At 42.4% G+C, this 25,425-nt stretch overlaps 1 protein-coding gene across 2 annotated transcripts in view; it reads right to left on the bottom strand.

Annotated features, from left to right (window-relative positions):
- Positions 1-588: 588 nt before the first annotated feature.
- The window catches only part of MECP2 (methyl-CpG binding protein 2), a 266,084-nt gene continuing 241,247 nt past the window's right edge, over positions 589-25,425 (bottom strand). For both annotated transcript variants that reach the window (XM_069209460.1, XM_069209458.1), the window contains exon 3: positions 589-19,471. In XM_069209460.1, coding sequence (XP_069065561.1) covers positions 18,409-19,471 — 1,063 coding nt within the window. In that variant the 3' untranslated portion in view covers positions 589-18,408. The remainder of the gene's footprint in view (positions 19,472-25,425) is intronic.

Below are 25,425 nucleotides of genomic sequence, written 5' to 3'. Positions count from 1 at the left end.
CAGCCAATTGAACACAATCTCAGTTCAATTTCAGGTACAAATGCACAAACCCACCAGCCTCTTCAGTAGGCCACAGTTGAAAGTCTCTCCTTTCTGAAAGCCGACAGCCAAACAGAGGGGTTAGCTCACTCTTTGCAAATGTAACTGCTACAATAATTTATGACAACAGCTCCAATCATTGGATATTCTTTTTTTTAAACTGAGCTTGTGATGTATTCGATGTTGAGTGTATGAGATGCTTCTATGTGTATAAAATAGATCGCTCGCTCCATTTCAACGCTTCTAGCTACTGCTTGAAGGTAGTCAACTGGAACATGTTCGTAGTCAACATATGCTTTAACTCCACACAGAACACCTTACTCCGCCATCCAGTCAATCCTCCATAGATCACAGGTTTGCTGTCAAGAAATCATACACATGCAAATTCATGGCCTAGACATTATGCATTTACCGTCCCATGGTTGAATCTCGTAAGAAGGATTCGGTCAATGAGATGCTTAATTTCATGGAAAATGAGGAACTAAAAGGGGTCAAGGCCAGCCAACACAAAAGAAAAATCACATTCCTTTTAAATGGGTATAGCAACTGTCAGATTATTTTGTTTTATTTGTTATGAGTGATGTGCAGAGGAAATTTCAAGCTAACAGAAAGCAGTCCTTCACACCGAAATGGGCTTCTTCTTTCATGGATGGCTATCACCACCATCACAGAACATCGGTCCCTTCTGCATGGCTATGAAGACAACAGATCGTCATGATGGACAAAGACAAAAGATTTCTTCTATAAACCCAAGACGGTTCTCATAATCCACACCAAGAGATACCAGGAAAAGTGCAGTGAGAAAACAATAGCATTTTGGAAAATACCAAGTTGCCAAGCAACCCCACTATTGTGACGTTTCTGGACCAGAAAGATCACTTAAAATGTTTGAAAGTCTCTGTTTCTGGCAGGTCCAGATGACAGAAGATGGTGGTACTGTTCATCAGATTTTATGGGCATGATTTCACCTTTATTTATTTTTTGAAAAGAGTCACAAAGCATTTCTCTCTGGAATAATTATTTTCATTTTTTGCATTTTTAACAATACTAGCTTCAGATAAAACATTTAAGAGTACTCATCAACGTTTCCTTTCCCCCTCATCATCAGTTACACATAAATATTTAGATTTTGACACCACAGTTGAAAAGACCATCATTGAACTTCGTTATGAATACAAAATAACCTTAGAGGAAGCAAAGGAAGACTAGAAAAGAAAACCAACAGCATAGTTAACATAACTGTACAGAGAAAGCACTCAGCATACATTGAAGTAACAGTCCTTGTATATTTGGTCATATGGTGATCACTACAATCGGTTAAAGCAAGGCCGTTTTAGAAGCGGCTGTTACCACTGACGGAAGCAAGTAAAAGCAGGCCCCAACACCATGTGACAGAGGAGGCCGCAGAGCTTCCAAAAATACCTTTCAGCAATCACTGACTGCCCCTCTTAAAAAGAATTCAGCCAAACCACTGAAAGTTTAGCAATATTCTCTTTTTTGCCACTTCTCCAAATTTGAGTTGTTGTCAGCAATGCAGCTACTTCACTTAACATTTCCTTGGAAACTCGGAGGACCTTCTACATCCAGTTTTAAACCCACCTTTACATAAATAAAACACCCAGCACAGGGAGGTAACAAATCACCGTTACTCTTACAGCTGGCATCTTCTAGCTAATGTTTGAAATAGAATGGCCAAATGTTTCTCGGACCTTGTAAGAGATATTATACAAACTAAACATGCCTCAACTACACCTGCAAAGATACTGCAATTTACTAATGAGACGGAAGTTGGTTTAGTAAACATTAAATGTAATAGTGACCTGACAATGGTAATATACATTTTAAGTGCCTTTGGTAAAATTGGATTTTATGAGTATTAGATCCCCTCTTCAGAGTCTGATTTGCAGTATGGTTGGTGTCAGCAGATGAGTACGGTCACTAAAGAATATGCAGACTGAATACAGAATCCATCAGTTCAAGTGTCACCCAAGGTAGATAACTTACTCCCAATGGATACTACACCCTCAGCAAATTATGTTTGAAAGATTCACCAAGAATCCGTACCAATTTCGAGTGAGGGCATTGGAAAACTCAGAAAAGAAATAGAAGGCCTCAAAAAATATGGAAATAGACCGATATTTGAACCAAAATTGCTGTGACATCCAATCGAGGCATTGTATTTTACAAAGGATCTATTGTTTGCCTTACACAGTTGCTGCAAAGGCATCTCTCTCAAGATAGCAGCAAGGCCACTCTGTCCCTATGAAAGTGCACAATTATTCTCTTACGTGGCTGCATACAGCCCCTTGAAGCGTAACAACCACAACATTAGAAGTCTTTCTTATATTGCAAACACCTGTTCTTGTCAATTCAAGATGTGCTCCATTCAGAAAAAGTCTGAGAGGAAATGAATAAGTGTAGGCTCACACCTATGGACTGTGCAGGTTTTCTACATTCTTGGAATTCAAAAGGAATTCCAGGGATAGTTCTGGGAATCAGAGACGGTTGTGATTGTAGATTGTCAGGAATACTTATATGCCTAAGAAGGTAAGCATATGGAGATGTAGCAAAATCACAAAAATGAATTTGCACTTTTAAATTATTTTGTGCTTTCTTTCTATTTTCCCTGTGCTCTGCCCTATCCATTCCAGCCTGGCAACAGTCTTAATTCGTCTCTGACAGAGGTACAGCTTGGATTTGCCTACATGTGCCTTGTTAAGATCTGTGAGTACCCAATGCTCTGCAGGCTTGTGAGGGTCCACGTACTCTGATAGCACACCCAACCCTGAAATACCAACAACCTGACATGTGAGCAGACTTACTCACACAAGAAATGTTCACACTTGTAAAACTTTAAGGGTGAGCAAATCCATTTATGAAGGCAAACTCCCTCAGTGAATCACTGACGGTACTTGTGCACTTAAGTACCCGTTAAATGTGAAAATATCTTTGTGAGACAATTCACCAAACTCTAAAAGTCCTCTTTGAGTATGGACTATGCAGCCTGTCTTCTGTCTCCGATGGATGGGCTGGAGAAAAGAAAGGTTGTAATTGGTTCAGATGAAACCACAGTAGAAAGAAACAATACGCGGAGAAAGTGTGCGGCTCACTAGCCCTCCAGCCTGACGCAATTGACACCAGAAAAAACATCTACAGGACATGGGTGTTCACATCAGAACTGGGCACGACATAAAACAAAGCGATAAAGCTAAACTTTACTGTTTTTTCTCAAATATGGCTGAAGGGAAATTATTGCCTTGAATTTGTTCAAATGGAGCTTCACTGGAAATATTAGAATTGGGAATCAGATCGCTCTGTTGAAATATTTTACATATGTACTGTAGACTATAGACAACAGAGTGAGCTACGCAATCTTCAAGCACTGAATGATTATATATGAAAACATAATTCATGATTGTACATTGACTTTGATTGGTAAGTATGCATTTGTTTTATGTCAAATGGTTTTTCCTAGCTTTAAAGTCTTCCTTGTCATTGTGCAGGATGTTGTGTATGGTGTACGATACATACGTAAAACAATTCACCAGGAGTTTATTATAATAGGAATGTTATTTATATATATAAGCATAAATGAAGTGTGTGTGTGTGTAAGTGAATGCATATGGTAAGCACAGACTTTCACCTAGAGGGACATTGTCTTTAATTCTGGTTTACACACTCTGTCCCCTCGGGAAGAGGGGCAGCACTCATTTATTACTCAGGATTTCTCCGTGGCCCACATCCCCTCCGCTCTCCCACATAAAAGGACTTTGGCTGACAGTGACATCTCCCGTTGGAGTCCAATTATGTATTTTCCAAGGAACGTATCATAAATGAAGGCTCTGCATTGGTGGATACATTCTCAATCCCCCAAGCACTAGATCATGAATACTCCATATATACATACTGCAGTCACAAAAACTAAAATCAATGCAGAAACCTTCCACCCCTCCCCTCGACCCGTATGCTAAAGCCCAGTATCTCACCAGCTTTCCTTCACACAGTGTGGGGCGCGAGATGTGCCTTTATTATATACATATAAAAAACCAGAAGCACTGGGGAACAAAGAGCACAGATCTGTTTGTAGAGAAATGTGGCCCCACTGGCAGGGCATATTCCCCCTGTTCTAGACTACTGATATTGGGATATTGTGAAGAAGCGACAGGTATAATTCCACCAGGCTCCTGTAGAGCTAAAAGCAAATTATTTTATTTTGCGACAGACATACATACTTACATATATTAAAAGTATTTACTCTTTCACGATCTCTAGTCGGTGCTTTAAAAAAAAAAACCATAAAACCTACTGCTCTTTTCAAACAACTAAACCTGAACAAAAATGCGGCCTGTGATTGCTCGACGTGTTGGTGGGCAGTTGTTCCAGAATGGAGGTAAAGTTCACTTGACAAAAACACTGGAGAAAGGCAGAACTACTAAGCAGTGTTGTCTAAAGGTTGATTCCTTCATGGAGCATCGTCTTCAGGCCCATCAGGGCGACTCTCACAGCGTTCACAGGTTTGCCAAGACCCAGGCTATGAAACTCTGTCACCTCCAGATGTAGTGAAACAACCTTGTTCTACTGCTCTGTTATTTTGATGGCCCCTCTTCTCAATGTTCTTCTGGTTAATGCTTCATGGAAGTTCATAAAAATATTGGCATTTATTTAATTTCGGCCACGGAATCCAACAGTTCATTCAATGACTGAGTTGGCCTCACCCCCATCACCCCCAGATACGGCTTTAAAGAAAGGTTAGTAAACACATCGGGGGTGGGACACGTAGACACCAGTGCAAACATGGGAAGGAGGTCAGACACAATCACTTCGGGGAGGCTGCCACATTCCAGACCATGGTGCAACACAAAGTTTTACAATAAATGTGCAAAATTGTCATCTGTGGTTGTGTGCACAGGGAATTAGACAGTTCCTTTTCACCTAGCAATGTCTCTAGATTATGAAAAATGAGAAATAAACTGCAAATATGCAACCCTCTCCCTCCCCTCACAAAAAGGTGCTTGTACGAAAAGCTGCTCTCTCGAACAGCAGTGGTCACTTGAGATATACCAACCAGGGGTCCACCTCTTAGGTGTCCGCAAGAAATAGTAAGAGTAAAAAAAACGAAACAAAAGGATTCTCTGCAGGCTCAGTGCTCATGCTCAGAGACTAAACAGATGTTTTGTCTATTTATAGGAACATACCAAAATTTCTACGTACAACGACGTTGCCCCACTAAGTATTCTGCTAGCTACGAAGGCACAGACACATGGTTTGATTCGGAAACACTCTCTATCAAGGCTAACAAACAACACAGTGTAATCCAAGGGCAAGGAAAGGCTTCTTAGATCTTGTCCCCAAAGGTCACCTTGAAGAAATTTCCAACAAGGGGACTGTCCTGAGACTAAGGGACTATATATCAGGAGACTCATAAAGAGAATATAGGAACAGGGGAAATACAAGTTGTCTCAGTGTAGAACCAAGATCTCACACATGCTAAAATGCTTTCCTCTGGAGATGCCTTCTCAGATCTTCCTGAGTGGGAAAGTTAGTTAAGTGCTCCACCTGCACTGAGCCCCTGCTTCTCATGGGGGAAGGAATCATGGGAATGAGCCAAAAATTACCATGCAGCAGGAGAGAGATGAAAAGGATCTCGTGCACAATGACATGGAGCATCTGCAAATAACAAAGGAAGCAATATATAAATCATGAGTATCTATTGCATGGAACAAAAGGTCCACTTACATATTCATTTTCCTATTTTACAAAAACTGTCATTTCCAGGCTTCAACATTCTCTGTATGAAGTGACAGTGTGCAGATGCACTATAGACTTACAACGGTAAGAATCGTTAGGTTCCATGTAAGGAGTCCTAATGAAACATCCGTGCTCCATTTGCGCAATAAAGTCTCAGGAAGGCAGACATCTTTGTGTAGGTATGTCTTCTCCATCTTTTTTTGCTCGCCACAGCTAAATTGATTAAGCTGCCCAATTTTATGTCTTTATGCGTTGCACTCATAGTGCCCACAATGAAGTGGGGACAGTGGAGATTTGGCAAGCCTACCTTACTTGTAAGTTAACCATCTAAGGGAAGCAGCTTCATTTGTTTTTTGATTGTTGGCAATTGGAAGATCACTATGTTAAAAATATTGTAAGTACCCAAAAGAACGAACCCTTAAAACTACCAAGTAAAATCAATTGTGCAGCAAGCATCTAGTAATCAACAAAGCAACCACAAAAAGGCAATTGGTAAACAAACAAAAAAAACAAACACAAAAAAAACCCGAAGCAAACAGGAGTGTTGAACAGCAAACAGACTGTGGGGTGCAAAAGTTAGACAGGCAGTTACTGGTAAAAAAAAAAAAAGCCTATTTTTTATGAATAAGCAGAACAATTAGGAGGAAGCTTTTTTGTTACATAAGTATTCACAGTCTTGTATCCAACCATCTATTTATTACTATATGTCTGTGCTCTCTAGTGCAAAAAGGCTCGGAGTAATCTCGGCTGACTGCAGTGCTTTGCGTGGCCTCAGGCACAGGCAGAAACATGCCAGCGGGGACATCCACGTGGACAGTGAAGATCAACTGTGCCAGAGAAGAGTCGGAAACCCAAGGGAGTGCCAAAGGAGGGACTGCGCTGCCAAAACCCAACCCAGATCTCTTGGGAGGCCAGGAGGGCCGATTCTGCGATCACTAAGCAGTCCACGACAATAAGATAACGGGTTCCTCTGCTCTTGGTTTGGAAGCCAAACTGGTGAAAGGAGACACAACATAAATGCAATACCACTGCTCTACTGACCACAAGACATCTCACAATAGCTAAGCAATGGACTAAAACCTCCACAATACAGCAACGTGTTTGAGGGACGTCACATGGCTTTTTCCACGGCTTCATGCTCATTCTGCAAAACATTTTTACAGATTTTGAAGGAAGCCTGTTACGTTTCTTAGGGGCCAGATGTAGCAAAGGTTTTGATCCATTCTGTGTCTATGGGAAAAAGTGTTTGTACATATGGCCCTTAGTGATGAGGGAATTAACATGGCCATATCACTGGATGGTGCCAGATGCTGGAGTTGAGTGATTTCTTTTTGTTTGGAAGTTATACTTTAAAAAACTTACAAACATGTGCTTGTGCAGCAGGAGCGCCTCATGAAATTTTTGACTTAGGCCCTTGCAAACAATTCTGACATGTCTAGCAACAAGATGCCTCCAGTTACCAAGAGCCCTGTTTCAGAACCTCTGGATGGAATGCAGCTGCAGTGTCACTCAGCAGAAAAGCCTCACCAGTCTTGAAGAACGGCTATCAAGCCAAGAGTGCACTGGTTATCAGTCTACAGATGAGGAACAGGCAGTAACTTGCTTTTTCCCTTACATCTTTAGCTCCGTCAGAATCCTCGCTTATTTTGAGGAACTTGCCAAAATGGATACACCAGTGGGATGAAAGTGGGAGGACTACAAGTACACAGTCTCAGGGGAAAAGCTTGATTACAGCGGCTGCTGATGCAATGCGGAGTGGCCTGGGGTGATCAATGAGTAGGCATTATTTTACAATGTCATATTACCCCAACATCAGGTAGAGGGTCTATAGCGCCTTCAGGTATTCTTAACCGTAAAGTGAACTGTGAACTAGATGGGCCAACAGGCAAATTAGCAATAAGTCACACACTTGGCCAAAAGCAGTAACTCCATGGTCATGGCTGGCCCAAGGAAATACCTGGCACAAAAAAATGTGACATAAAAGAAAACCCAACTTTGGGGTGGGAAGGCTTTTGTTTCTTGTGGACTGTAAACATTCTTCCTTTACCCCTGTCCCTTCTGACTCATACAGGTGCTGCCCATTCTTCATGATGGGTTCTTTTGGCTGAAAGTTGATTCATTTAGAATCATTCAACCCACAGTGTCGCTCACATCTGGAAAAGGTGCACTTACAAAACTTTGGATCTAAACCATTTTGTATGCTCCATCTGTGGACTTTTAACATTCTTCCTGTCATGCCTACACTTTGTGCAGTGTGCACTGTGGGCAATTTATGTATGATAGATCCTTACCTGTAACCCTTTATGAGCCTTGGAGCCAGTCATATGTCAACAAACAATTGCACAGACTAGGAGTTGAACTCCTAAATAAGTGGGTTGTGGGGTGGCCTTTTGGCAAGGCACTGTCCCTAACCACTGCTCACGGGCGTTGCGCTTATGAAATTAATAGACGACATAGTTTTTTTCTTGGCTGAACCAGTCTATGTGTTCTTTGGAGAAAAAAAATCAACATGAGTACAATTTAAGCTCAGTGTCTATCATGAAGAAAATCTTAAATTGGAAGATGCTGCCAGCTCTGCACTGAGGGTGCATTAAGAGAATGTAAATAACGAGGATGTCCTGTGCACTCAGAGCATTCTCTACTGATTTACCATGAGTGAAACACGTTTCTTTTGATTATTCTCAAATTAGAGATGTGTGCGGTAATGATAGGACACCTGAATGCTTGCCTGAACCAATCAGCTTAGCTTAAATCTGGTGAGCCAGCTTCCATCACGGATACAGTTCTGGAATCTTAAGCTTATCGTACTCTGTAAAAGCAAGGCTTTTGGCTCCACTTTAAGTACCACCATTAGTTCCCCATTACATTATTGCCGGATGTACCAGGATCAATAAAGGCTACTGGTGGCCCTTGGTGCTACTTTCTTCCAGCTAAGGGTCCCTTACTTGAAACCAGAAAATTATCCTTATCACTTTTAGTAAGCCCAACACAGGTCGAATGTCAGATTCTCAATTTAGCCAATGTGATTGAGGTGATGCAGCATAGTAAGAAACAATGTGACCGCCATGACTTTCACAACACAAATAGCAAAATTATGGGGTAAAGATGTTTTTCTTTTTCCAGATCATAAAAAAAGTCTTTCTTGTGACATAAGATAGGGGGGAGAAATCCTTTCTTGTAATCAATCACACAAAGTGGCACTTCTCTATAGAAAGGTATCTGCCAAGGAAAGTGTTAAGTGCATGCAAAGGCCTGTCTTAAGGGTTTGGACAGCTTTTTTATTTTTCAAATTGGACACGCCCTCTGCTAACCAGAGGTTGAAGAGGACAGGATGTATGGGAACGTCATGCCCATACTTTTTAGTTTATTAAAAAAAAAACAGTTTCTATACTTTTCTGTTAAGAAATAACGGTCCCTGGACAGTTAATGGCAACCTTGAGATGCCACCGGACGAAAGCAAAGGGAGTGGGGCCTTGTGCTGTGAAGCTGAGTGAGTGACAAAGAGCTAAAGGAGAAACAAGTCTTCTCCCTAGGGTGCCTTTTTCCAGAAAGAAATGTAAAGGAAGAAGGCTGCTTGGAAGCCAGTCAAGGCTTTCACTGTATGGTGACTCATGGTGACAAAGATTTATCAGTTTTGAGAGATTATGCAATTATTATCAGCTAAGTTCTGGAGTGCGTCATTTTAATGGACAGTTTTATATATATATATATATAAACTACACTAGGTACGATGTGATTGCGTATTACTAAATTATGTACCTTGAAAGCGCTTGTTTTGTCTTAAAAACGAAATCTTTTTGAGCAGCCTATCCTATATTTAATTCAACTTTAAAACAATGATATGTAGTCACAGTGGATTTTGTCACCAAGTGGGACCTCATAGCACTTTAAATAGACAAGTCACTAATCCCCACTGCACCACTAACCAGGATTGTATTCCATGATATTTTTTATATATATATATATATATATATATATATATATATATATACATATACACATATATACATATATATATATATACATATATATATATACACACACACACACACACACACACACCTCTCCAGTGATCACACTAATCAGGTGAAGTTTCATAACGTGAGAGAGTACATTTCGGACCAATTAATTTAAATAGCATTTATTTTTCTTTGGAGGTGTCTGTGCTACTTTATAGGCAGTTCCCTGAAGGTGAAAGGCAACAGAATTGTTACAGAATATTTTATTTGATTAAGTCATGTGTTTGAGCCCGCCCTCCCACTTACTGACCCAGCCTCACTGCACTCAGGACCACAGTTCCCATATTTTTCTTTATGCACTTCAGTGCCTGCTGCTAACAGGTATTCTGACAGCTTTCCCTAAAGGCATAAAGCTGAGGAAGAAATATAATATATTGTTTAAACTCCTCTGCTGAACGTGATTAAATGGGAAAGCAAATTACAGTTCAAGTAAGTTTCACAGTGCCTCTCTATTGTGAAAAGGCAGCTCTGAACATTTTGTACTTGCGTAGCTACTCCATTTGTAGCTCCACTTATCAAAATATGAACAATCCCTCTTTACAAAGCAGCAAGGGTCTGCTACAAAAGTAATGTTTCAGCGTAAACTGAACAACTTTAATATTGATTTGATATCAGAATCTCAGCCAGGCTCAACAGTGATCTTATTCTAGTTCAACTACTTGAGGAGCACCAAGATAGGGGGGGAAAAAAGTGCCTATTCTTGAACTGCATGTCCCCTTGATAATGTGTGCGCTATTCGTACCATCGCATTAAAAAGCGTGGTTGAATAAATGTAATGGTCCCAATAAATGTGTTTTCAGAGTTTCACTAAAAAGCCAGAGCTCAAAGAAAATAAAAAATTAATCTGAGTACCAGACCTACATGATTGCCCTCATTTGCTTCAAACTTCTAAAGCTGCTGCTGAAAACTACCTCAGGTGCAATAAGAATAACAAGAGTGAATTGTGTGCCTCTTTGCAGACGTGGAGTCAATAAAACTGAGTCACACAAAGGAACTTGTACATTGGAAATTGATATTTTGAAACAGAAGCATCAGAAGACAATTTGGGGGGGTGAGGGGTTTCTCATGGAGTCACAAACAACAAGATCATCATACGAGAGTCAACTTGTAGCTAAATGAAACCCAGAAACTGGATATAGCGGTACTAACGTAAAGTATGACCATTTTCAAGGGTTTTGATGACAAAGGAATACATTAATTATTCTGCAAGCATCTATATGGGGTGTGTGCTTTTGTAGATTCACATGCTCTGCATGCTCCTGCCATCTAGTGTTGGATTCAGATGTTTGCAAATTACTTTTCTTTTCAGAATTTTTTGAGTCCTGATGTATGGTCTGACTTCTTCCTTAATTAATAATGTTCTTGGGGACCGGTTTTATTGTTAGATTGCTCTTTGCACAGTGGGTGAGCCTACATGTGGAGCATTAAGTAGAGACGGTATGGTTAACATGAATTCTGTTGTGTACAAGTAATTAGGGTTAAAAAAAAGTGAGAAAAATATCTGAAACAAACACTGGCTTCCCGTGGTAGCGGGTGAACACTACTTGCCACAAAGAGATGCATACATGGTAACATATTCTGTTTGCATGTGTGGCAGCAGATAAACCTGCTATGCATATATGGTAAAGCAGTGGTTGACCAGTGGATGGTGCAGATGTTTGAAACAAAGTCCTTAAAACGGTTTGGCCAACTAACGCTTGATAGCATGCTAGGACTTCCATACAACAGTCTTTAGTGAAAGTGTGTGGAGTTGACCGTGTAGCTGCCTTTCTAATATCAGCTATAGGGTCCTTCCACAGGAAAGCCAAAATGGCTCCCCTTATCGGGTGGAATTTGGCCTTGGCGGGGAGGCAAGGTTCTCTTTGCTTTGATGTGGCAGGTCTGGGTGAACTTGATAATCCACTTGGTTATGCCAGATTTTGATATAGGATAGCTCTTGTGAGATTTAGCAAAAGCAACAAAGAGTTGACTAATCTTGAGAAATGGTTTGGTCCTTTAGTCATGATGGTGAGTTTAACATCAAGTCTGTGTAAAGCCCTCTCGGCTACCAAGTCAGCTGGGGTAAAGAAAACGGGAAGCTCTTTAGTCTGGTTAAGGCAAAAAGGAGATATAACTTTGGATAAAACTTGGGATTAGGCCTAAGAACGACCCTATGATTGTGAAATTCTAGTATTAGGGTCTGTAGCTTGATAATGCTCCTTAAGGAAATAGCAAACAGAAAAGCGACCTTCCATGAATCCATGAAAGCAACTGTAGGGGGCATGTGCGCACTAGTTCAAAGGGAGGGTCCATAAGTCTAGTGAGTACCACATTAAGGTTCCAGATCAGGACAGTTGGAAACTTTTTTGGGAATGAACCTTTTGATTCCCTAAGTAAAAGTCTTGGCAAAAGGGATCCTGAATAGTGAAAATGTTCTGTACTCTGCATGTATGTTACATCAACGGCCAAGTGAAGGCGTAAAGAGGTGTAGGTAAGGCCTGACTTTTGTAGGTGAAGGAGATATCAGACAATGTCCTGGACCACAGGCCTAAGGCGGTCTATGCGCTTTGAAATGCAATAATGGACAAAACTTTTCACTAAGCAGCATACAAGTGCGCATACTGGGTCTTAGAGCTTCCTTAGGAGACCATGCATTCCTGTGGTAGACCAAGGTACCAGACTCAAGGGCTTCAGGAGCCATATTGCTAAATTGATCTACCTGGTGTCCGGGTGCCTAATTATGCCTTGGATCTGAGTGAGAAGGTCCAGCCTGTAGTGGAGCTTCTCATAGGGGACAGCCAGGGCTGTCTGGCCCATGTGAGAGCCACCAGGATGAGGGATGTTTACCAATGCTTCCTGACTACGTACAAGAGAAGTTGCCCATGTAATGAGGGTGTGGAAATCTGAAGGCGAATAGGTATACGTTGGGGAAACCCCACAGCCAGAATTACATAGGGCTTGCAGGTGGAGTCCACACTTGTGAACTTGCTGATGCATCCTGCTGAGCTGGTCTGCAAACTAATTTTCTGCTCCAGGGAGGCACTCCCCTAGAATGTGCACCCAATGGTGATTTGCTAATGCGCTGCAACAGTGTGGAGAGCTGAGGCGGGTGTGTGCTATCATGCTAGTTCATGGTGGTCATGCTGTCTCTTCCTATAAGGTCTACTTTGCTCTGAATGTCTTGGAAGGGCACTTTGAGGGCTAGCTGGATGGCTAGAAGTTGTAGGTGACTGATGTGGCGAGGCGATCAAATATCTTGGAGATGTGCTCCCCATCTGGTAAGTGAGGCATCTCTGGTAATCATGACTCGCAGACTGCGGATGAGAAAGGGCCTGCCCTGTAACAATTTATTGTTGCTCCATGACTGCGAGAGTAATGGGTGCCGGCCAACATTAACACTAGATCTTCCCAGTGACCCTACACTTATGACCATTGTGTCGAAAGGCACTTCTGAAGTGGACAAATATGTAACCTGGCAACCCCAGGAGACACATCCCTGTTCCGTCTCCTCCCACTGGGTGTGCTCATGGTCTGGGTCTCCGGGGGTTCCATGTTGTAATCCTCCCATGGGTTGTCTTTGCGATGTGGATAGACAGGGGCTTTGAAGTCTTCAAGTGGGGAATAGGGAGTTTGGCTGCCTGTCTCTGAAAAAGACTGCAGTGACCTATGTGGGGAGCTTGGAGGAAGTGAAGGAGGTGGAAAAGTGGTTGTAGGCGTAGGTGGAGAGCTGGTAGCCTTGTCCTTGAGCCTTTTAATGGGCACAGGCTGTGGACGGGCATCCGGCAGTGGGGTGTCTTCAAAGGCGCGCCTCTTTTACTTGCGCGAAGACTGCCTGGGGGTAGCTGAGATATTGCCAGGGAGCGGTTGAATAACAATCCACCTTATGTTAAGTTCAAGTTGAAGCTGGATGGTGGTGTCAGGACCCATGCTGGTTTCAGCGTTGACTGGGGCGGAGGCACTGGTGAAGCCTTTCACTTCGACATATGCTTGGGCGTCTTACCGCCAAGATGTCTCTTTGGACTCGAAGACTGATGGAGGTGAAGTCTCTTGGTGAAGCACCTTGCCTCGGGTCCAACCAGTGATGGATGGTTATGGAAACCTGGATGCTGTGATGATTTACACACAGGACTTGATGCCCGACGCCCCTGGGACAGTGCTCTTGCATAACATGTTGTCTTTTGTGTATTTTGTGAATTTGGGTTTTGACTGTGCTCATGAATCTTGGTGTGGACTTGGTACAGGTTGGTGGAAGATAAATATTCTTTCACCACTTCTTCCTTCTTTCTCCAGCTCGAATGAGTTGGAGTTAAAGACTTGAGTTGGGCTGCTGGGCTGGCCTGAATACTCAGTGTCTTCCTCCTCCTCTCCACCAAGCGGGTCCAATTTCGCTGAAGGTGTCCAGCGTTTTATCCATCAATGAGTGTATGTTGGTGTGGACCCACCATTTGTCATTCTATTGATGAAGGTTCTTCTTGCATCTGAAAAACAAACTGAAGGTGTAACAGTGTTGTCATGCTCTGGCTAGAGGCAGAGGTTAATGATGCTGTAAAGATCGGCCCAGGAATTGTTGTGTGGCACTGAGGGTATTTCTTGAAGGGTGTCTTCATTTGCAACGCTTCTCCATTCACCCGGAGTCAGTAAGGAAGGTATAGGCCCCGAGAGCAGGGCACACAAAGTCAGAGACCCGGACCTCGGTGACTGTCTCTGAATTACATCAAAGGAGAAGAGGAACGAACCACCATGGACCCTGAGCACAAACGTTCAGCATCGAGTCCGTGAGCAATGGCGATACATCTCTGAATCTGATGGCGGAGAAAAACAATTTAAAAGAACCGGCGCCCATTCACATTACTAAGTGAGGAGTCACACCATACCTTATGAATTTGAAAAAAAAACAAGTTGCAAACATCTCAGTCCAACACTAGATCGCAGGAGTATGCAGAGCATGTATATCTAAAGTCACACGATTTGAAAACAATCTTTCTGGTGAATCACACGGTGAGGCATGAATACTTCTGTATTTCACAAGTGTTGTCTCTTAGAAAATAAGTGCTCTTGTGCAGTGGAAATCGAACGGTATTCAACTGTGCAGAGACCAACACATGGGAAGAAAATAAATATAAGTGCTTACAAAGCTGCTTGGAATAGCTCCTGAAGTTACCAGCTCGGCTTTGTTGTTGCCTTCTTGTCCTAAACAAGCACCTAGGGTCTTCTTTTTAAAGAAAGAGGGGATCAGTGAGCTCTCATAAACAATTACTGCGAATGAGACAATGTACTTCACTTTATCAGTGAGCGTTGAAGGAGGTTCCGAAACACTTGTTCTATTTGTGGCAGTAGGAACTATATGGACTAAAGGAAAAACTGCATTCACAGTTTTAACTCAGTTTTTTCCTTTGTAAAGAAACTCAAGAAATGATATCCTTGTAACTATAAAGATCATTCCACATTTACAAAGTCTAAATACTCCCATACATAAAATTCTGAGTAAATGAATTCCACAAGAAACAAAAACAAGGAAGTCAGATGCTATTTGGTTGAGGTGCCACAGAAGGCTCGGCGGTCAGTGGGGTTGTAGGAGCTCAGATTGTGGCACACGAAGAAGAGGTAGGGACTTTGTAAGATGTCAAAAGGACAAATGGATGGAAATGTTTAACCTCCCAGCCCGTAGTTCTGAAGGTTTTTTGGCTTATACTAGTGATCAGGATGGTCTCAACTGAAGCACCGCCTTTCGTATTGGTCTTTTAAATAAGGCATTTTAATGCATTTGATCACGTGACTATAGCACAAAGAAACGTGAAACAGGTTGTCTGGAATCAATCTGTAAGGACAGAGAGACTGCTGGAAGTTGAGAAAGATACTTCTGCACAGTAGGTGACCACTCTTCCCACCTATCACTTCTAGCTTTAACTCAAACTGATTTCTTGTTTAATCAATACCTCCTAGTTAGCTTTTCATTCTTTGAAGATGGGTAACACGAGAGCATCTGACAGATTGCCAAGTAAATTCAACTAAGCCACCTTACAATCATTTCCCTTTTTAGTAGCTGGGGTAAAAAACATGACCTAAACGGTGCTAGCAGAATCAAGATAGAGGATGAGCTGATTTCAATCTCAACATTCTTCCAAGTGCACAAAAGTACGAGTGGAAACAGAATTAAAGTTCACGTATAATGGTCTCCCTGAATTGTGTTGAATTGATGCAGATTGAGTGTTTGTGTAACGCCTACGCTAAGTCTCTAGGGCACCAAAGGTGAACCTGACCACATCTTTAAATGCTACCAATCCTAGCAGTGAACTGCCTATTTATCAAGGGGATTTTGCTGCTCCTCATCCATTTAGTCCGTTAAACAATGACAGATATCTCGCATTTTTGCAGAATATAACGTCTACGCTTTCTTTGTTCTAGATACCAACCATTTAACTATATGGATGTGATGACAGACTAGGAGATGGAACCAGAAGTTACACTAGTAATACCCGTCTGGCTGAGGACAGCCTAAATCAACCTTCTCTCTATCAACTAGAGTGTGGGCCACAGTATACTGTACGAGCGGATGTTAAGCAGTGATCGCCATGCAGAATCGTGAAGGAATCCAGTTATTTTAAGACGAAACACGAGAACAGTCAAACGGAAGTTCTACTAGGGACTTGTGCTGTATAGCATAATGTTACAGTGCAGTGTTAAAACATGGTACCAATCGTCAGGGGAGAGAGCAAAAGAGAAGACAAAAACATGATGGAGAGACTTCCAGTACCTAAAGGAAAGTGCAGAAATAGGAAATAAACATCTTTAAGCTGTAGGGAAGGGAGCCTTGGAACTGCACACTACAGAGACTACACAACTTTGACAGTGGCGTGCAGCAGCTGAGAGAGCCTGTGCGTGCTGGTGGACAGGGCAGTCCACCTTGTTTTTTGCTGCTTTAAGTAAGGTGCTTTATATTCCTCAGCAGATGTACTGTGCGTGAGCTAAAGACATCTCTGTAAACACAGACAATGGTTTATTTTTCTATCAAAGAAATGGCGAGGTGCAGGCAGAAATCATTTCAAAGCACAGGGTGAAGAGCACAAGCCAAAATAAAACATGAGGCCCCACTCCTCCCACCAGTGCAGACTGATTCAGGCTAAACACTACATCCTTAGAATGGGGTTTATCCTCGGATTGCTGTCTGCAAACGGAGAAGCGGGCGAGGAGAAGCACAGGCTCCATCTGGGAAGGATCTGCTCCCACACTAGTTGTATTATCCGTGGCAGACATGCAGTCAGCTGCAGCCCAGCCTTTAGCCCTCACCCACTGGCTGCAACCTGGCAAAAGGGACCAGAAGGCAGACAAGACCAACTAGGCCCATAAAGAGGTTCCTGGAGAGTGGTGGTAGACCTCTAAAACAGTGGAGTTTGTTGGGCACTGCTTGAGTGGAAGGAGGTGTCTTGTACTCTACACACTGGACCAGGACACAGCACAGGGCCATAAGTATATTGCTGCAAAGTGCCAGAAAACATGTTTGCTTGCTGCTCAAGCAAAATCAAACATGAGGTCTTCTACAGGAACATCAGCAATGATCACAACATCACTGAGGAGAAAAGTTCTTAAACGTCAGCTTAGAGTTTCGGGGCTTCATTGGACTCATGCAGAAGTATTCCCACTTTAAAACAAGCGCAGATATACCCCTGCACTCTCTCCCACTATCCCTAAGCTATTTCTGTAACGGAGAGAGTCTCTCTGGGAATACAATGTTAACTGTGTTGTATGTATGCAAATGGACAATAGTGCAAAATGGTTATACTGGAAAGTTACTTACATTAAAAACAAGAATTGGAAGAACACTGCCCCCTCCTCCTCTCTGCTGCAATTTTTCTGAAACTAAAATACATCATTTTAGAATGCCCAAAGGGTTTACAATTATATTTTTACATAGCTTGTGGGTGTGCCCATGAGCTTTTCCTTCTCTCCTGGTGAGAAAATCAGAATTTGTTTAAAAGGTAACCCAAAGCCAAGCTGTATTGTTTGCCAATACTCCCTGTTCTCTTAAATCAGGACACATTCCTTATTTCAGTTGTCAAGAAGCACGTTTAGACAAATGAACTATTATTGTTATGGGACGCCGTGTGAATCCCTATTAATAATCTCAGAATGCATTTCCCTGAAGAATTTTCCCTGCCTCTCCCTTCCACAAAGTAAAAATATAACAACCTCAGAGGACGCCATTTCTGTCATGGGAACACACTGTGTCTATTCCCAGATTCTGCAAGTCTCCAAAGGGCTAGGGGCAAACGAGATTTGGTGCAGCTAATAAGCCAGGTAGAAAGCTGTTCTGGGTCAGTAGTATAATACAGAAAGAACACATATTTGAAAAAGGTGGAAGGGCTTGTTCACCAGAGGACAGTGTTGAGCTACCTCTAAGCCTGTGTCCACTTCAACCCTAACTGACTGTAAGAAACAGCTGAGAGTTTCTACCCATATCCCCATTCTGAAGCCACGAAACTCTAAGTTACAGAAGATAAACATGATTTTCTTTTCCTATGTCTCAGTCTTGGGAAGCCTTGTTAGAGCCCTACTCACAAAGAGAAACGATAACAGCTGCCTTGATTTTTTCCACTTTTTGTTTTCTTAATCCACTTGTTGAAAGTCAGCTAACTCTTTCTGTCACCGGCGTCCTGGTGTCCACTGGCTCCTCCCTGCCAGGCCTCGGCATGCTGGAAGAAACAATGTCTTTCCTCTCGCCTTCACTGCGCGGTTTGCACTTGTCTGTCAGCTGAGGCTTTGCAGTCTCTGTCGAGCGGCTGTCACTTTCTGGGCCAAATTTCGGCAGCTTATCATCTCTGCAAGCTTTGCTGCTTAGGTCCTGAGGCTCATCAACACTTCGTTCGTCCGTTGAGCTCTCTGGGTTGGGCCCGGTACCCTTGGCCTCAGAGTGGTGATGGTGGTGGTGATGGTGGTGGTGGTGGTGATGGTGGTGATGCTCCTTTGTGCCACTCCTTCCTTTTGGGCTCCCTTCTTTACTTTTCCGAATTGGGCTCTTGGAGGACTTCTGTCCTTTGTTGCTGTTCTCCTCCACTGCTATGGAACTCTCCGACGTTGGAGTCTCCTTTACCTCTATGCTGACTGTCTCACGGGTTTTGCGTTTTTTGATGGGCAGCACAGTCTCATGGATAGGCTGGCTAGCTGACTCTTTCACTGCCTTCTTTGTTGCAGCTTCTACTACAGCTGTGGCTGTTGTAGTGGCTACTGTTGCAGCCGCCACAGCAGCCACCATTACAGCATGTGTACTACCTGGCTTTCTGCCCCTCTTCTTGGGAGATGCTTGGTCGCTAGATTCAGATTTCCTTTTTCTTCCTGGTCGCTTGATTACCAGAACCTGCTCAGAAGTGGTGGCACCTTCCTCTTCACCAGTCGATGACATTTTGACCAGCAGCTTCCCCGGGCTTTTTTCAATAACTCGTTTTACTTGAACACCTTCTGATGTGATCTTCGGCTTGGCTTTCACACTCCCTTTTGGTCTTCCCCTCCCACGACCAGAGGCAGTAGCTTTTGGAGTTTTTACTCTTTTGGGAGGTTTCTGCTCTCGTCGGGAAGGGCTGCCTCGCCCAGTGACAGTGAAGTCAAAATCATTAGGGTCGAGCGTTGTGTCTCCTACCTTTTGGAAGTATGCAATAAGTTCAACTTTGGACCGAAAAGCTTTTCCTTGGGGGCTGCAGAGAAGGGAGAAAAAAGCAAATTAGTATCATTTGAAGAAGCACAATGTAAAGACTTGAACTATTAAACTGTAAGGCTGAAACGTGTGAATTAAGTTGAGCTCACAGATATAAAGGCAATTCATGCAAGATCCCTTCCGTCTGTTCATATTCCTTTAGTACTACCCAATCACTAATCTCATAATTTGCCCCAAAGCTTTTCTTCTGGCTTCCTTTTACTGATCTTGCCATGGGTCTGATCCAGGCCCTTTACAATTCTATTGATGTATTGCTCCACTAGAAGTAAGTTTTCTCTATTCACTATCTTCCAGCTATTCTAACTAGTACTACCAACCACAAAAAACTGAGGCCAGGCTGGTAGGGTATGATGATGACCTCCATACCCAACACACGCCAAGGCTTGAGCAAAACAGGCCCGTTCCATCTTCACTCCGGGTACCCACCATCTCCAGTTCACATCCATACTCCATCTTGGAGGAGAGTGTGGATGAAAGGAAATCTTCTGTAAATCAGAAAAGAGTTTGGAGGGCTGCTATGGCAATACTTTAATCAGAACCCACCAGAGGATAAATAGGTAAGAAGTTATAATGTTAAATCTCCAACCATCTTTGAATATTGTCCTCTTAAGAACAACATGCAATGGCAGTTCTATTATTAAGTTGTGCACTTTAGCACTCCCCCTTTAAAAGTAGTATTTTGGAATTCTTGATGTCATTCTTCTCAGGCATGCTTGGTGGTATCTTCTAGTTGCCTTGTTAATGTCTTCTATTTAACCAAAGAACAGTTATAAAAAGAAATGGTTTCGATTCTGCATCTTAGATAACTTCCTTGAAGGTAGAATCATTAGAATAATACACCTCTGTGTGGGGACCTCAGAACACTTCATGCCTAATATAATACATGGCATTCGGTAATCCTGGTGTAAACAGCGATCACTCATTTCTTTATAATTGGCAACTTGTGATGCACCAAGTCACCGATTATAAAGAAAAAAAAAGCCAGACCTCGACCATTCTAAGGTTATTACAGCTGAGTTCAGAATACCTGCTGCCAGCAGCCGGGCAAGGGAGGCCAGGACATGAAGTATAACTGAAGCAGCTTTTAAAGCAACAGAAACAGAAGGTTGTTTTTTTTCTGTTCTATTTTAATACCTTGCAATGATAAGCAGAGAATATCTTTATTTTTTACACTCCTTAACTAGAGAAAAGCTAGAACTGTACCGAGCTACTGCAGCTTTTTTTTAAATGGCTTGCAGTGAGCTGTTTCTAATATCTGCTTGCAACAGGTTATTGATGTGTTTAATTTTGCATTAGAAGTTTCATTTTAAGTCTTCTTGTTTTCAATCATGTTTGCTCTTTCATATGAAAGAGATACACACCACATTTTTAAGTGGTTTTTGGGAAAAGTGATGGTCTGACCATGTATTATACAGGACAAAGTATCCCTACCACACAAGGATATTGCAAGCCACCTCAAGGTTCCATAACCTTTATAAAGGATCACAGCCTTCAGCCTCATTCATCAATATGTTTATTGCTGGGTAACTTGCAAAGTCCCTATAATGTACAGCAGGGGGTACTTTATCCCTAATATTTATTTTAGTGATGTTGAAAAGTGTAGCATATGTGCAAATCCAAAGAAGAAACCTCAAAAGCCTATTATGAACATGACTTTCTAAATTCCACACAAAACAAAAACCCTTTCTCATAACAACATTGTAGCATTATGAAAGATACCAATACTGGAGAACTGCAGTTACAGGTAGGTAACTTATTTTCTTCTTCAATATTGGTATATTTTTTAGATTCACATGCTTGAATCATCCCCATGGCAGTATGAGTCCCACAATATCCTAATAAAGCACTAAATGACATAACCATAGGCTATAATGCAATGAATAGTCACTGCAATAGCCTTTGTCCTTTCATAAAGAAAAACAAACAAACTAGAACTACAACCAATCAGGCGAAAGCACCCTGTACAACACTCCCAAGAGAGACTGAGTTCCTCAGATTTTCAAGCACAAGGGTGATAAGAGTTATCCTTTGCTAAATAAGGGAAGGCTCCCAGGGGAAGATGGGTGGGTCGCAAGTGAATCTATCAAAGATACCAATACTGGAGAACCGTAGTTTACAGGTAACTCACTCATTTTCTTCTAAAGTATTGAATCTTTCACAGATTCACATGCTTGAATCAGATTAGCAAGCAGTTATTGTAGGTAACCATTGCAGAAATATAATTACCCTTAGAGTATGGTGGGTACCAACTTAATACATATCCAGATATCTAAAATATGATTGTATGTATACAAAACTATCATGTATTATACAACAACATTATATGAATTAATACATAAAATCAAGAAAAGTTCTCTATGAGCAGAGGTTTACCTTATTCGAAGAGGTGATGTAACACTGCCTGCCAACAAGCTGCATCGCTGCTGTGTGCAGATTCCAGGCACTAGTGCTGCTTGAAAGTGTGGGTGTTCTTCCACGTTGCAGCACACCAAATCTTTTCCAGCTTGGTGCCAGCACAGCAGTAGAGGTGGGCACTGCCCTCGTGGACTGCGTGTTAGCCTTAACTGTGAGTGGTTTTCTAGCCTTTGATGGCAAAACTGGATGGTCGCTGCAATCCATCTTGCAGCAATTGCTTTTGTGAATGAAGTACCTTGTTTGGATGGACCATAAGACACCAATAAGCTGCTAAATCTTCCGAATTTGTTTAGTTTGTTGCAAATACAATTTAAGACATCTTTTAATGTCTAGAGTGTGTAGAGACCTCTCAGCTGGTGAACAGGGTTTTGGAAAAAAGGTACAAAGTATGACGGGTTCATTGAGATGGAACCTTGGGAATAAATATTGGATTTGTCCTGGGAAGAACATTGTCCTCAGTGAAGTGCAGAAAGGGTTCTATGTTGTAAAGGCTTGAATTTTGCTGACTCTCCTAGCAGAAGTGAGAGCCAATAATAATGAGACCTTCCAAGTGAGAAACGTCAGTACTGCCTTGTAAATAAGTTTGAGTGGTGGCTTCATAAGCTGGGAGAGAACCACATTGAGATGCCATTCTGGAGGAGGAGGTCGTATTGGGGGAAAACTCTTTAACCCCTTCATGAATTGTTAGACTATTCTTGCAGAGCAGAGAGATAAAGATTGTGAAGAACGTCTGTATCTTGAAATGGCAGCTACGTGAACCTTGACAAACTCATGCACTAACCCTTATCTAGTAAGAGACAGGAAGTAAGGCAGAATCTGCTCCGGTGATACTTTTAGTGGATGGATGTAAGTTTGTAGGCACCATGAACAGAATTGTTTCTATTTTAATTTGTATGTTTTGTTTGTGGATTCAGCTCTTGCCTTGGATAAGATATCCCTACAGTCCTATGGTATTTCTAGGCCTTTTAACTTTTTGAATTCAGGAGCCATGCATGCAATTTAAGAGAGGCAGGGTTTGGATGCAAGACCTGGCCCTTGTTCATGGTTAACAGGGTTTTCTTTACTGGAAGAGAAATGGGCTCGGATTCTGAGAGCAGGAGGAGCTCTGTGAACCAATATTGTCAGGGTCACCGTGGAGCAATTAGGATCAGCCAATATGGTTCCCTCTTCATTTTCCTGAGAAGTCTGGGAATGAGAGGGAATGGGGGAAAAGCACAGGCACAGAACCTGACCATCTTATCGAAAATGCATTCCCCCATGACCCTCTCGGACGTTTACAGCTTGCGCAGAACTGGCATTTTTTATTTTCCTGCGAGGCGAAGAGGTCCGCGTTTGGTGTGCCCAATTGCTGAAATATGGTGTTGAGAACTGGTTGATTGAGTTCTCATTTGTGACAGGAGGGACTGGTTCGGCTCAAGGCGTCCGCAAGATCGGTGTTTACACCCGGTAGATGTTCTGCTCTCATGGATATCTGGTGTAACAGAGCCCACTTCCATAGTCCTTGCGCTTCCAGAGACAGAATGCGAGACCCTGTACCTCCTTGTTTGTACATGTAATGCATGCCGGTGGTGTTGTCTGTTTGTATTAATATGGATGATTCTTGTATTCTTGGTAGGAAGGACTGAAGAGTTAGAAAAATTGCTCTCAATTCTAGGAAGTTTATGTGCATTTTGGATAACGAGAGATTCCATGTACCACTTGCTCGGAGATCTTAGAGATGGGCTCCCCAGCCTTCCAAGGAAGTGTCTGTTGTGATTACGTATTTGGGAATCGGAGGGAGAAAGGTTAGCCCTGCTGAGAGATTCTTGGAGGCTTGCCATCAAGGTAGCACCTTTCTCATATCTGGTGTGATTTGAATGAGTTTGTTGAATGAACCGGTCACTTGGACCCATAGTTTGTCCAGCTCTTCTTAGATGAGTCTCATCCTGAGACGGACATATGGTACCAAAAGAATGGGCGACGACATCATGCTGAGAAGCGACTTGGGAAGGCGGACTAAAACGGACTCTCTTTCTGAAAGGCTGTGAGCCAATATACTAATATTTGTTTGCCTTTCTGTGGACAAAAATGTTTTGTCCTGTAATGTATGCAGGGTTGCTCCTAGAAAGGTTATCCGCTGTGAGGGTGAAAGGAAAGGCTTTTGGCATTTGACTGTGAGTCCCAGGGATTGAAACAGTAGTAGGCAAGTTGCTGTAGCCGCCGACACTTGCTGAAGGGATGGTGCCTTTATAAGCCAGTCATGGAGGTACGGAAAAAGTTGCAGGCCTTTTTGTCTGAGATGTCCTGCTACTGGAGTGAGACATTTGGTGAAAATCCAGGCAGCTGATCTGAGACCGAAGGGAAGAGCCTTGAATTGAATTGATAATGAATGCCTGCTACTGTAAAGCAGAGGAACTTTCGAAGTTTGGGATAGATGGGGACATGAAAGTATGCATCCTGTAAATCCAGGCTGGTCATGTAATCTCTATGATTGAGGAGCTGTGATATCTCGTGGAGAGTGACCATGCGAAATTATTTTTTTCTGCAGATACTTGCTGAGTTTTCTGAGATCCAGAATGTCATGCCATTCTCCAGATTTTTTTCTTAACTAGGGGAGAAAAAACAAACCTCAAGAACACAAGCCCATTTACTTCTGAGAGTGAAAGACTTTTTCTATAGCACCTTTGATCGGCATGGCTAGCACCTCCTTCCTAAGCAGATGGAGGTGTTCTTTGAGGTGGATGAGAAGGTTGAGTTGTCGTGAACTTGTGTGTGTGGCCATACCCGATAAGACCGAGGACCCACTTGTCTGTCGTAATTTTCTGCCATTGATGGTAAAACGAGAAAGGCATGCTCTCAGAGAAGACTGAGGTACTAAGGGGAGTGTAGAAGGCAGAAGGATGTTGTCACTTTTTTCTGGCAATGTCTTCTGACTGAGTGGATTGCTTCCGCCATGATTGTTGTTTTGAGCAAGCTGGTGGTGCACGATATGGTTGGTGCCGCGGAAAGGCAGGATGAAAGGACTGGTAAGGCTGGTGCGATTGATATTGCTCGTAGCCAGGGTCAAAGGAATAGATCCCTCGACTTTGGGCTCCTCTGTCAGGTGTTTTCCTGAACTGAAGTGTCCCTATCAATATTGCAGTGTCTGTATCTGCTTTTATCGCTTGTAAAGCTTTGTCAATGTGCTTACAAAATAAAGTAAAACCGTCATAGGGCATGTCTACTATTTTGACCTGTACTTCAGGATGGAACGTAGTTGCTTTAAGCCAGCCCTGGCATCTAAGGACCACTGACCCTGTGAGCTGACAAAACTCCAGAGTGGCTATATACACAACGCAGTTGATAATTTCAGACGCAGATCTTTCTCCTGCCAGTAACATCTTTCTTGCTTCTGCTTTTTTTGGTCATCTGGCAGAAGATCTAAATATGTCGCAATGTAGGACCACAGCTGGCAGTCATAACTGGCCAGGATTGCCAAAGAATTTGCAGCACTAACAGCAGTGCCTGAAATGGTGGAAAATCATTTGCCGATATTATCAA

Source organism: Pleurodeles waltl, chromosome 10 (assembly GCF_031143425.1).
Source record: "Pleurodeles waltl isolate 20211129_DDA chromosome 10, aPleWal1.hap1.20221129, whole genome shotgun sequence".
Lineage (NCBI taxonomy): Eukaryota > Metazoa > Chordata > Amphibia > Caudata > Salamandridae > Pleurodeles > Pleurodeles waltl.
Note: the sequence above shows the minus strand (reverse complement) of the source record. Positions and strands in the feature narration are given on the sequence as shown.